The 12542-nt window shown below is 42.3% G+C and overlaps 1 protein-coding gene across 6 annotated transcripts in view; it reads right to left on the bottom strand.

Moving 5' to 3' along the window:
* The window catches only part of brsk2a (BR serine/threonine kinase 2a), a 149464-nt gene that overhangs the window by 9590 nt on the left and 127332 nt on the right, over nucleotides 1-12542 (bottom strand). For 4 of the 6 annotated variants that reach the window (XM_067502135.1, XM_067502140.1, XM_067502136.1 and 1 more), the window contains 8 exons: nucleotides 12203-12234; nucleotides 10085-10249; nucleotides 8997-9094; nucleotides 7966-8116; nucleotides 7674-7739; nucleotides 2730-2790; nucleotides 498-705; nucleotides 322-370 (listed from right to left, as the gene is read on the bottom strand). In XM_067502135.1, the coding sequence (XP_067358236.1) occupies nucleotides 322-370; nucleotides 498-705; nucleotides 2730-2790; nucleotides 7674-7739; nucleotides 7966-8116; nucleotides 8997-9094; nucleotides 10085-10249; nucleotides 12203-12234 (830 nt within the window). The remainder of the gene's footprint in view (nucleotides 1-321; nucleotides 371-497; nucleotides 706-2729; nucleotides 2791-7673; nucleotides 7740-7965; nucleotides 8117-8996; nucleotides 9095-10084; nucleotides 10250-12202; nucleotides 12235-12542) is intronic. The other 2 variants (XM_067502137.1, XM_067502139.1) reach the window with 1 other exon arrangement.

The following is a 12542-nucleotide window of genomic DNA, read 5'->3' as shown; positions in this document are numbered from 1 at the left end:
CCAGCCAGCTAACCAAACAGGCGTATGTAGGCTAACTTAAGTTATCAGGCCCCTGGGAGCTCAGCACAATCACATAGGCTACCTTCCTTCCCTCATAAGCAGCCTACTACCTCCTATGATGCTGCTTCTCCAACCCACATTAGAGCCTGAGGTCATTACAGGGAACTCAGAAAACTCAGGCAAAATTTAAACATTCATAGACGTAACAGTTTCTAAAACATCATACTATTGAGAGCAAACCTTTTTGAGCTGATGAGTAAGGGGCTGTCATGCACAGTTATGAAAGCAGTAGTAGCTTCACAAAAGACAGGATCTACTCACTCTGGGGAAGACTCTGGTGTGAGGCTGGACATCTCCTCTTGTGTGGGAACTGTGGATGCAGAGTCAAAGCAGGCGAAAGACCAACAAAAGACACTGAGTACAATAGTAGGTGCAATATGATTTACAAGACTGTATTATAATTTAATATTTGACAAAATTTGTTCTAAAATTAGTACCTTGGAGTTTCCTGCGGTGGAAACGGGGTGAGCCCAGGAAGCTGTTCTTGATTGAATTGAGGCGCGTCCTCCATGGCATGCCCCCGATGGAGGGGCTGGGGGGCGGCGTTGGTGTAGGAGTCCCAGAAGGGCTGTCCTTGGGAGTGTGCACTGGGGTGCCCTTTGGGGTGGGAAGGGGGCTGCCTCGAGGGGAGGGATGAGGGGTAACCTGTATGAGGGGGATACATTTGGGTGGGTGGTCAGTGAATAAAGAAGGCACTGGTGCCACAGGATGAAAGTGGTGCAGCCGGATAGGCGACAGGGGCACCACTGGACTGAAGGGCACAGAGAGCTGGGGGTTGGCAGCAAAATGGGCCCGCCGTACCTGAGGGCTGTTTGGGATGGGTGCACTGGGGATAGGGGATGGGGGAAAAGGAGAGAATGGGGAGGATGGGGAAGTAGGAGTGGGGGGCACAGAGGCAGAGGGTGGCTGTGATGGGAGCTGGCAGGGAGTGCAGGGCTCTGATCTGGCTGCAGATGCTGAGTCTGGGGAGGTTTCAGGTAGCGGGTTAGATCGTGTAGCTTGGAGAGGTTTTGGGACAACTTTGGGCTTGGCAGGAAGTGTCTGTGTCTTGTTGAGCTCTGCAGGCAGGACCTCAGTGTTTGGACTGAGTGAGTTAGGAGTGGAGATGCGGGGGCCTGAGCGATTGGGGAGGGGGTCAGGGGATGGGCAGGGGCTGATGTTAGGGGACTGCGACAAATCTGGGGTCTGAGGTGGTACACAGAACTTTCTGACAGGCTGGAGTTAGAGGACACAGTTAGAGGACGCATAGCATAACACAGCCAAGAGGCAGAGCAGGTGGAGGAGGACCAGTACATGGGTATATGCAGGCACACAAACACATAGAAAATGAATAACAAATATGTTGCAGAACAAACCAACAAACAGAAGCAGAGGAAGCCAAAGAATATAGATACAGGGCACATGTGTACATACACAGGAGAGATTGAAGCGTTGCAAAAAAGGAAGACAGAAAAAAGAAACATGCATTTAGACAATTGAGTAAATGGCATTGACAGAAAGAAACAAAAAACAAACATAAATTAGGACCATCAGCAAACAATGCATGCAGTTTTAAAAAAGTTCAAATGAAAGGCATCACAAAGATGGACGACACTTGAACCAAACATACAGGGCTCTGCAAGGAGACATGAGTAAGCAGACACAGACAGGTGAGAGACATTAGGCCAGCTGTGAAGAAAATGTGGGTTGTCTCGGTAACAGGAGGAACATCATTAGGGTTATCTCTGCTGTGCAATTTCCCATTTCCAGATAGGTTTATTGATCTGTTTGATTTGTAATGGTAAAATCGCAGCCACACCAGTGCACTCTATCCCTTGGACACCTCTCGTCTTTGCAGACAAATCTGACAAAATAGACCCGCACGAAGCCTCTTGCTGAGAGCCCAATTCAGGCTTTGGGTAGGTCTGAGAAATCAATTTCCCTTCCAGATCAGCCTGAGAGAACCTGTGTGGCACGAGCAGCTCGTCTTAGGATCCTAGCTAATCTCGAGCCTTCTCAGGTTAGTCAGCTGGAAAAGTTTGCTGCAATCTCTCGAGCTCCGAGCAAAAAAATAAAATAAAAAAACAACAACAAAAAAGGGATTTTCTGAAGCATTCCCTGAGCTGGATTTTCACAGAGCTCAGGTCATGGAGTGGGCATAATAAAAAGAGAAGATGGAGAAAGAAGAGGCTGGGGTTGGTTTGCTGTGCTGTCACATCTGCAGTGTGTGTTCAACAGTATGTTGTGCTTGGAGTTAACATAAGGGTCCAAACTATGTGGACACAGTGATGACTCATTTAAAGTTGGATTCAACACCGGATATGAAGAGCTTATCATAGTAGATTCCCACTTCCTTAAAATGCAAAGGTAGCTTCGGACCTAAGGTGCTGAAAAATATACTATATCTCACACCGACAATAGAGTGGAATCGTAAGACAATATTACATTTGCAGAGAGATACAATCATATTAGTTTCACAGTGTGTGTGCTGTGTTTTGTTAAAGGTCAGAGCCCCCGTGATGTAGCCGTAGCGAGTGTCTACTTTCTCTTGCTGACACAAAAAGCAATAAGATGACAGCAATAAAGTGGGATCAGCAGTAGTGGATGGCCGTTATCTCTGCAGGTGAACGACTACATACAGCACCTGTTTTATGTATGTGTTTGACAGTGCAGTGAGGAGTGCAACTTACCCGTGGGCTGCTGAGGGGGCTGGTGGAGAGGCCCGAGGAGGCGCCGCTGATAGATCGCGACCTGTGGTGAAAAAACACAAGAACACACACGGGCGGAATTCATTTGTGGGATCACCACGTGTACCACTAACATGTTTTAGTAATCACAGGTGAAGGTGAGAGCTTGGAGGTTACATGTTGCACATGGTTGGAAAGCACTACAGCATATGGTACCATCATACTAAGCACACAGTTTCCTATGAAGCCCTTCACAACCACAAACACGGTGAAAGCACTACAACACAACAACAGCACAGCCTGAATTAGATGCATTTCTAGGAATGACACCCAGCAATTAGTTTCAACTGAATTCATCTCAAACTTTGGGTTTAAATGTTGCCTTGACTTTAAATTCTCGTACAAAGTCTATGAGGTACTTTTCACAGATTAGCATTTAACATACTTCGAGCCAGGTCCACAGTCTACTGTTACCAAACATGTTGACTTTTTTTGGCCCTTTGCATTGCAGCAGTAGAAAATATCTTGAGGGGGGAAATGAAGTGGGACATTTGGTTGAGTGCCATTTGTCATGTTTTTCTTTTCCCCCACAGATGCCGTCAATAACCCCTATGAGCAGAGCCCTGCTCAGAAATGAACAATCACAGGACAATCTGTCTCCATCAAGTGTGCACGCACACACGTACACACATAGAGACGCACAAAACAGCGCTTGTCAACACTCGGAAACACCAGCTGCTCACTGTCACAACACTCATTCTTTTTGTCATTCAATCTAATAATGCACCCCCCCCGGGCATTTCTCTCTCCGTTTCAGCATCTATGCATGTGTAAATGCGTGGCCACGACTACAGATCCTTTGTTGTTCTTCAAAACTTTTTTCAATATCCTTGTTTGAAAAAAATGACCTCCTGGACAAAGGTAAAACGATGCTTGTACATAACAACAAACCTGGATTAGGATCTGTATGTACAGACTCAATCTTCTAAAGGTAGAAGGACATTTTTGGGTCCAGTCATCTGCTGACATTGAGCTTTTATTTTACAAGCACCTAAAGAAAGAACTGATACTAAAGCAGGAATCCCACTAATGAGAGGTACACACACATACACACACACAAGCAGAGCAGAACTGAAGCAACAGCTAACATGCGAGAGAGAGAGGGAAAAATATAGAAACACCCACTCTCATGCTATTTCCGTAACTCTCCCACTGCCCCTTCTGTGAGTGTATTTATTGCACACACTCAAGCACACATGAGTGGGTGATGTTGTGACCACTCTGGCTAGCGTCCTTGTTTCAGAGAGCAGCTGACCAGACAGTTGCTATCATTTACATTTAAGTCTTATGGTCCACTGAGACATGTCCACAGTTGCTTACTACACCACCTGTACGCACAGAGCCAATTTTGATCAGAACATGGCCAAAACACAGCGTCCTCGGGCCATTATGAGCATATTGTTAGAGGCACTCTGCATCTGCTAGTGTTGGACCAGTAGGTCTATAAAACTAATGTTACAGATGGTTATGCTGTACAGTAATGGGCTGTCAGAGGCTCACCGTCGCTTTGGGAAGGTGATAAATTACTGCCGATGAGTGTTTTATGTACAGAAAACAGCATACATGACCAACTAATCATTTATCATCTATCATATAAAAACATAAATGGCAACTTTCTTAAATCATTAGACCAATAGTAAGGAGACTCTGAACACGTTCTCTATCTTAGATTGCTTAGCCCACAAGTTCGGGTTTTATTTGTCTATTAAGACAAAGATGAGTGGAATTTCATAGAAATAATAGTCTTTTATATGGGGGTTGGGGGGTAAGGGACCCCTCAATATGAGTGAACATGCACCCAATGTGTGCACTTTGTGTGCGTACCCACTGTAGTATTTCGATTCAAGCTCAAACTAACATTTCCCATAAGCTTATTTTGGAACGGGTCCCTTCTGGTTTGGTGTGTGACCACCAGCTGTGTTCGAGACCCATCTAAAGCACCCATGGGGTTTGAAGTTGGGCTGTGGGGGGTGGAACAAGTACAAGAGGTTCTGGGATGAGGGCATGGGCTGAAATAAAATGAAAAAGCATGGTCCCTGGAGTCAATGGCAAGCAGAATACACCGCCTAAGCCAAAACACAACGCTACTGCCAGTCTTGTATATGGCAGATGGACAAAGTTCTAGTCGTCCTGTTCTCCCCCCACCAGAGTGCAGTATATTGACTTTGTCCTGTCAATGAAGTTTCTCGACGTTGAGAAGCTATTCATATAAATCACCACACTGTCTAAATTCACTTTTCCTGAGCCCTGATAACTCCCCGAGGACTCTATTAATATTCACAGCTCAGCTCCTCAAATGTCTAAATGTAGAACGTTCCCTGCAGTTCCTGCTGTAGAGATCAGTGTTAAAGGTGCTTTATTTGTGCTCATTCAAGCCTCTTAAATAAATTAGAGTCAATAATTAGCATGAGATTCTGACTTATTAAGACTCCTTCAACTAACCCAACAAATTCAAACTGCATGAAGCAACTAGAGCACTTCTGTTAAAAAAAGTCAATTGATATTCTTTTCTTCACACTGCAGCACTTTTCCATATTCCATTTACATACCATTAACCTCCCATCATTTCTCCTGGCATGTTGTTGAGATTTAAAATTAAATCAGTAGGATTTCTTGTGCTGTGAGTTTAGCTTTAAATGTCTTTTTCAGATAATTTGGGTATATAAAGAACGAAACGGGCATTAACGTGGAAATTTTCTTACGTGTTTCTGTGCAACATGACTACTGCAGGATTTATCCCAAATTTATTCTTCACAGGAGCAGTCAAATAACTGATCACATGTCTGAAAAAAGTAGCCTGGGTAATGCTCGCATATGTGAGGCAAAATACTTTATAGGGATTGAGGTTCAGGCATTTTCGTTTTGTAGTTTTAGATAAAAATGTTTCCCTTTTGCCTTCCACCATTACAACATTTTCGCTGGTGAAAATGTATCCTGTCAAAACACATGTTTCAAAGTCAGTCCTCTCTCTGACACCCTGTGATCTGAAGTTCTATGAATCTTCCATGCTGTCGACAAAAGTTTGCTGTCAGGGAAAGATAAGGTTAGGTTCAGGGAAAGTCACGCAAATCTATGGACGCTATTCTGCTATGTACACCATCATCCACCGCAGCATGCACAAGGATGTGATTAAAGGCAGAAGTTCCAAAACACAAGTTTGTTAACATCTTTCCCCCCCAATGATCAGCTGGAGAGCTATGAATTGCAGTGGGAGGAAAAGAGATGTATAGTGAGACAGGCAGAGAGAGAGACAGAGGGAGAGAGAGAGAAAAAGAGAGAGAGAGAGAGAGAGAGAGAAAGAGAGAGAGAGAGAGAGAGAGAGAGAGATTTGATTTGGGGGTGGAAAAGCTGTGGCATAAGACGCCCCACCCTCCCACCTGGCCCACCTCTATCGCACCACAGCTGATAGGAAGCCTGACTAGCAGCATTTCCACATTTGCATAGCGATTCCATACTAACAAAGGGGTGTTTGGGACTGAAGGTCAGGAGCACACAAGGGACTGCGGGAGACTGGAAAAGAGAGAGAGAGAGAGAGAGACGAGGGGGACATATGGGTGGTGGGGTTGAAAAAAAAAAAAACACAGTGAATTGAAGTGGCGTGGAGAAAAGATGCAGGGGAGCTTCTTTAATGACTGTGGCTGCTGATAAACTGCATTTAGGTTTCACCCCAGCTGTCTATTTATATGAATCTCTTTTAAGACACTTTTAACTAAAGGTTCAAAGCACTAATTTCACTGGTGATGTACACACTGGTGATGTACACCATTTACTTATGTATGATATATGAACTGCCGTCAGGAAGGTATTATTAATGCTCAATAAAGTTATTTAGCTATTTCCAAATTGTAGACTTGACTGAAACAGATGAGTCAGAGTGAAGGGCAGGGAAAGGCTGCTTCTAAACTAACGCAACCTTTAAATAAAGAAGAGATAAGACTTGGATAGCCTGAAGGGATGAATGAGTGGAGAGGAGTCGAGGCAACACAAGAAGATGAATCTTAAACTGAAATTCACAGGCACCAGAGAACAGAAAGAATTAAGGGGAAGTGTTTAGAGGTGGGGGCACTTGAAATGGATTTAAAACTTCTGAAGTGGCTTCCCCCAGTGAAATGAAGTGGGAAATACATTTTTCTGATATTTTGTTGTTGCCAAACTGCTGGGAGAGTTATTAATGTAGCTGCCATTTGGATGAATATTCAACATTCTAACAGTGTTTTTTTATCTATATAATATATGCACTTGCTGCCTCTGCATTTACTGTATGTCCTACACAACTGAAAGCTTTTCCCATCACTCTGCCGATCTGCCTATCATTAGGCAGATCAGGTTATCACCCCCTCAAATTCAATCTTCCCCGCTGTCACATGTGTCACTGCCTCTGAGCAAAAATGTGTGGCGTGATGATATATTGGTTTGTGAAAAAAATATATTTAAAATCTGTCCACTGTGCCTTGTGGGGGAGTGGGCCTGGCTCGAATGTTTCTGAAAAAAAGAGCGATGGAGACATTTTGCATCTGCAGAAAGTGGGGCACAGTAACTGATTAGCAATGCACTTAGATTAAGAAAAGAAGAGCTAATTGAGCTAACACAGGAGAAGGGGGGTTGTAGATACTAAAGTTCTGTCATGCTCAGTTTGGAAATTAAGTTAATGAAGTGACTTAAGTCAAACTTTAGGAACTGCCACCCAAGAACTGTGGACTCTATTGGACCCAGCAGTTTTACATTTTGAAATGAGTTTTAGGATATTAAAATAGATCTGTGAAGTAAAACACAGCATTGTTTGAACAGAAAACTCCGCTGCACCTTTCTCCAGCTGCGGACATCTCCTCGCATAAGAAATGGAGCAAGGGGAGGTGAAAGCAAGAGGAGTGATAGGCAAGTGAATACCTTTCTTCTTTGCTGCATTTTGTACTGGCGTCAGGAATATCCAAGCTTTTACTGTACACTGATTTACTACAGTGAGACAGGAGACAAATTGAGCGTCAGAGAGTCAGTCTCTGTTTATGTTTGTCCACAATGTAGCCTACACCACACACCAGTGCCAGACTGGCAGTCAGACCTGCTGAAACACCACTGGGCTGCGAGATCCTCTACACAAGCATCAATGTACGCACACAGCTATGTCTGCCTTACTCTATCTGAACATTAGATCATTTAGGGATTTTTGCAGCACAAGTACCTTTGCCCATGTTGTGTCATGTCGATTGCTCTCCTGGCCGGTACTGGTGAGCCTCCGTCTGTGACACTGAGGACTTCCATGGACTTCCTCTCAGGCCTCCTCTTGCCATGACGGTTCAACATGGGAGAGTCCACCCGCTTCCTCGGTGGATCTGGACAAAACAACTAGCCACATCAACTCTGTATGGACACAATGCACCTGGCATGTCTGCACATTGTGTTTCTATTTGTTCCAGTGATGTTTATAGCTGGTTACACTAATTCCATTCCTTATTTATGATTAGTGAATAAGCAATCGTTTCCTCCTAGACCTTGAACTAATGGGCCCACTATTGACTGTTATCACATTCACTGAGGAGGGAGTCTTTTCTTTAAAATGCTGGTATATCAGGCGCACACACACATTCTACACACTTCTATTGCAGTGCTCTTGTCAGAATGTAACCCTGGCAGAAGACTAAGTCGAACATCTCTGTCTCTGCTCAGATTTCTGTGGGTGGAAATCTGAGCTGGATTGTGGTGTGAGAATGGGAGAGTGTATTATTGTGATGAGTTAATATCTGAACTGAAGACGTCGCAGTTGACAGTTTTAAAAAAATCTATGGCCTATTGACACCTTCTATTTCTGCTACTATGTTTCATTGAGAAGCTTCTGTATTTTCAATAAACGGAAAGCCTTCTCTTCTGAGGAGCCAATCCACCGCTACTGGAACTGATGCAATTTCTTTTGAAGGAGGAAAGAACTGCAGAATGGTTCGGATACTTGGTGTACTCATGAGTTATCTACTAACAGTACTTGTGATTGTCTAAATTGACTTGTTTTTCTGTGTAAACAGCCTATTTTAATTTTAATTGGATTTTCATCTAGAGCTTCTAGTGAAACTGTATCATTTAAATCTACTGTGTGGCATATTACGTTTTCTTTATTTGTAACTTTACCTGCTAAGCTCTTTTCTGTAATTGTTATTCCATAGTATTTTATATACTTGTTACGCTCTTAATCTATACTCGTATATTTTTCTAGAGCCTCACCAATCTCATTGCGCGGGGGGAGGTTCTGGTCCTCTTGACTGGGGTATCTCTCCTTACGGTCTAGTAACAAGAAGTAGATCATCTTTTCTTGGTTGTCACTGCAAAACAGGAGACAATAATAATAATAGTAATAATAATAATAATAATAATAATAATAATAATAATAATAAAGACTGTGAGAGCAAGTACTGAAGTAATACTGCAACAACAGTGAAACAACAACATTAGAACAACAACACATTTACCCAGATTTTTTAACCCCCCACCACCCACGTAATATCATATAATATTCGACATAAATATCATCTGGTAAGTTTATGCAACATTATATGTTCATCCCCGTATCTCAGTAAATCAGGAAGGCTAATATCTTGAGCCTCTAGGGCCAATACTCTATGCAAAAGGCCCAGGGATGGGCCCTCCATAATAAAGACAGATTGGAAAGCAGTGGGAGGCAAAGAGATAAGGACCTGCAACTTCAGCTAAAATGAACCAGAGGAGGGGAGATTGAAACTGCAGACCTTCAGTCACACACTATTACTGGATGCTCCCAAGGGAAGGGGGGCAAACCAAAGAGATGGGGAGAGGGGAAATAAAAAAAAATCTCATTTAGTATTAACGGAAAAGGCCGGGCACATGTAAAAAAGAGGCAAAGAAGAGAGAAAAGAAAACTACAACATATATTGAATCAAATTCCATTAACTTTAAGGTAAGTATCCTCCGCAGAAATGCATATTCACCCGCATTAGACACCAACATAGTAGCACAACATAAACAACATGTGCCAGGAAATATGAGTAATATATCCAGGTGACAAATGGTGTAAGTGGTGTGTGGTAACATTTAAAAACTTCCTGACATCTGAAATGACAGAAACATCATGGAACATCACTGGGCACTGGGCAAAAAGCAAAAGTCCATTAGTGGATACCACATACCCATCCTTCATCTCTAGTCCCTTCTCTCCTTTAATGTAAGCACAATACAGCTATAGTCACACTTTTTCTTTTTTCTTTCTTCTACCCTTTTCTTATTTTAAAGCCTTTTCTTCACCAAGTGTCCTTTCTTTTCCAGCTCTATTCACTTACTCATCTGAAAGCAGGTCCAACAGTAGTTTGTTTTTGTCTCTGAAGCAGCCCAAGGAGTGCATGCTGTCCAGTACATCTGGGTCGATATCATCTGCAGAGGGCAGGCTGCGGATGGTCACCTTCCTGGGCACAGGCTGCTCTGGTTCTGGTTCATTCTTTCCCCCACTAGAAATGCCAAAAAAACAAACAAACAAACATTAGAAATGTAGACTCTATAAAGCATTTGGCCCTTACTTTGGATCTCGGCTATCTAGGGTGAGATGTTTACCTAATTATTACCCTGGTTCACATTATGAAACACTCAGTTTTCCCCAGGTTTAGTCATTTTACATGTAAGCATCAGAGGGTGAGGAGGGGTCATAATGCTCACAGATGCAGCTCACAGAGCCATGCTGTTTGCTTTCTCCCTCCCTCCTGACTTGTTTGCCAAACCTAGTTTCTTCATTTGTTTCTCCTTATTTGCAGACTCCTCCAGTGTTTTTTTTTTTTTTTTAGTCTTTATTGTGTCTAGGGAGTACACAGGCAGGTCTTTATTCTTTGGGATTTAAAATGAAAGGCCAATCCCCACTGACAGCATTTCTACGGAATGTCTAGAACATTCTGTTTTTAAAGACCACAGCTTCTATTTATATAAATTTGCCAAAACACATAATCCCTTTTTTTATAGGCAGGTTTGTGTCAATGTGCAACCTTCTCTACTCCTTTTCCTTAATCTAATTTTTCCTCTGGTGAGCACAGTGAAGTGTAAAACCCCATAGGCAGCTATTAAAATCACAAAAACCTCCATCTTTCTATATGCTGTGAACTTGTAAACCATTGCCATAGTGATTGTTCTGGACACACAGCCACTGGTACCCCATTCTACTATGTGCATATAAAATTTGGGGTTTGGTTGATGAAAATGAACAGTTCTTATCCTCTATTTATAAGGTTATACATACAGTTCACTAAAACTATTTAGAGAGATGTTGACTCCACTCCATATAGTAGGTGCTGTTATTTTTTCTAATGTTGAACTCTATTGCTTTATACTAAAGGGTCAAGTTAACAAAAAATTCAACCTTATAATGTGAATTAAGGCACAATTAGACAGTCACATGCTCTTAAAACATTGTTAGGAAGGACAACAACTATTATATTTTTGGTTCAGGTAACTGTATTGTGGATGTGTGCGTTCTTAGTGGGACATTTTACATCCTGGTAAATCTAGTGTCATGAAAATGAGTGAATTGTCTCTTTTGAATTTGCAAAGTGATGCATTTTTCTCTGATTTGAATAGATGGCTGCATGTTTCATTTTTACACACCACTGATGGTGGTAGCCACAGCAACATTAGTCCAAATAAAATCCCCCTCTCATTTATTCGTTCATTCATTCATGCAGCCAGCCACTTGGACTGTCAGACTGCTATGCGGAGACAGAAAGCCAGTCTGCTACCTCAATGACAAAACTAACTCCACATTAGTCTTTCCTCCCAGCTCTTCTCTTCTTGTCTCCTCTTGTTTCTTTTATCAGTCTTGCTGACTGTGTGCATGATCTTTCAGCGCATGACAGAAGCCATAACTCAGCCCCTTCCAAGATTCACAACCTTCACCCTTGATTCATCTTTGCTCTAGCAGCAAACAACCCCTTCAAACTCTAATAAAATTTAATTACTTTGTCAGCAGGAGGAAAATAAGGAAGATAAATCAATTAATGCATATTTTATATCAAAAACAAATTCTCATAAATCTTCTATAACCTGTACCACACCTTTTCAGCTAAGATTTGTATTAGCTTGAAAAGGTGAGAATACTCTCTTATGAAAGTTAAATGGTGGGAGCTCTAAGGTCAGATTGGGTTCATTGTCCACCACATCCCACCTTTGTCCCCTGATCCCTGTTCAGATGACCATATGTTGCATGTCCACTTTCATGCACTACCAATTTACCCACACATCCCCAAGAGTGGCGCCATGCCCCGCTCAAATGTACTCTCATGTACAGAGCTGAAGCTCAAAGTCATTTATCATGATGTAGCTCCCCTGAGGACTACAACCCCTACAGAACAGGATAAGAGAGGAGGAGGAGGTGAGAAATGGGGGGATGTATAAAGAAGAGAAGACAGAGGAGTACTTACATGTACCATGTGTGCTTCTGAATCTGTTCTAACTGCAAAACACATGAGAAAAAAATGCAAGGTCAGTACACAAACAATATATTTACAGTGAGTCATGTTTCTGGTAATAAGAAAATTAAAAACAACAGAATCATTGAATGAAAAAGTGCAACAAAGAACACTATATTTTTGCCTGTGTCTAAAATAATTCAGGTTCACTAAGGCTTCAATAAGCTACAATAAGCTCAATAAGCCAATAAGCAAACCTACTGGCTAAATTGAAACCCAACAGGACAATATGACATGATTGAAAGGCAGTAACCTTAAAATTATAATACTGACAATGCAGGAAACCTATTGG

This window comes from Channa argus, chromosome 4 (genome assembly GCF_033026475.1).
Source record: "Channa argus isolate prfri chromosome 4, Channa argus male v1.0, whole genome shotgun sequence".
Lineage (NCBI taxonomy): Eukaryota > Metazoa > Chordata > Actinopteri > Anabantiformes > Channidae > Channa > Channa argus.
The sequence above is the reverse complement of the archived record's forward strand: the minus strand, read 5'-3'. Positions and strand labels throughout refer to the sequence as shown.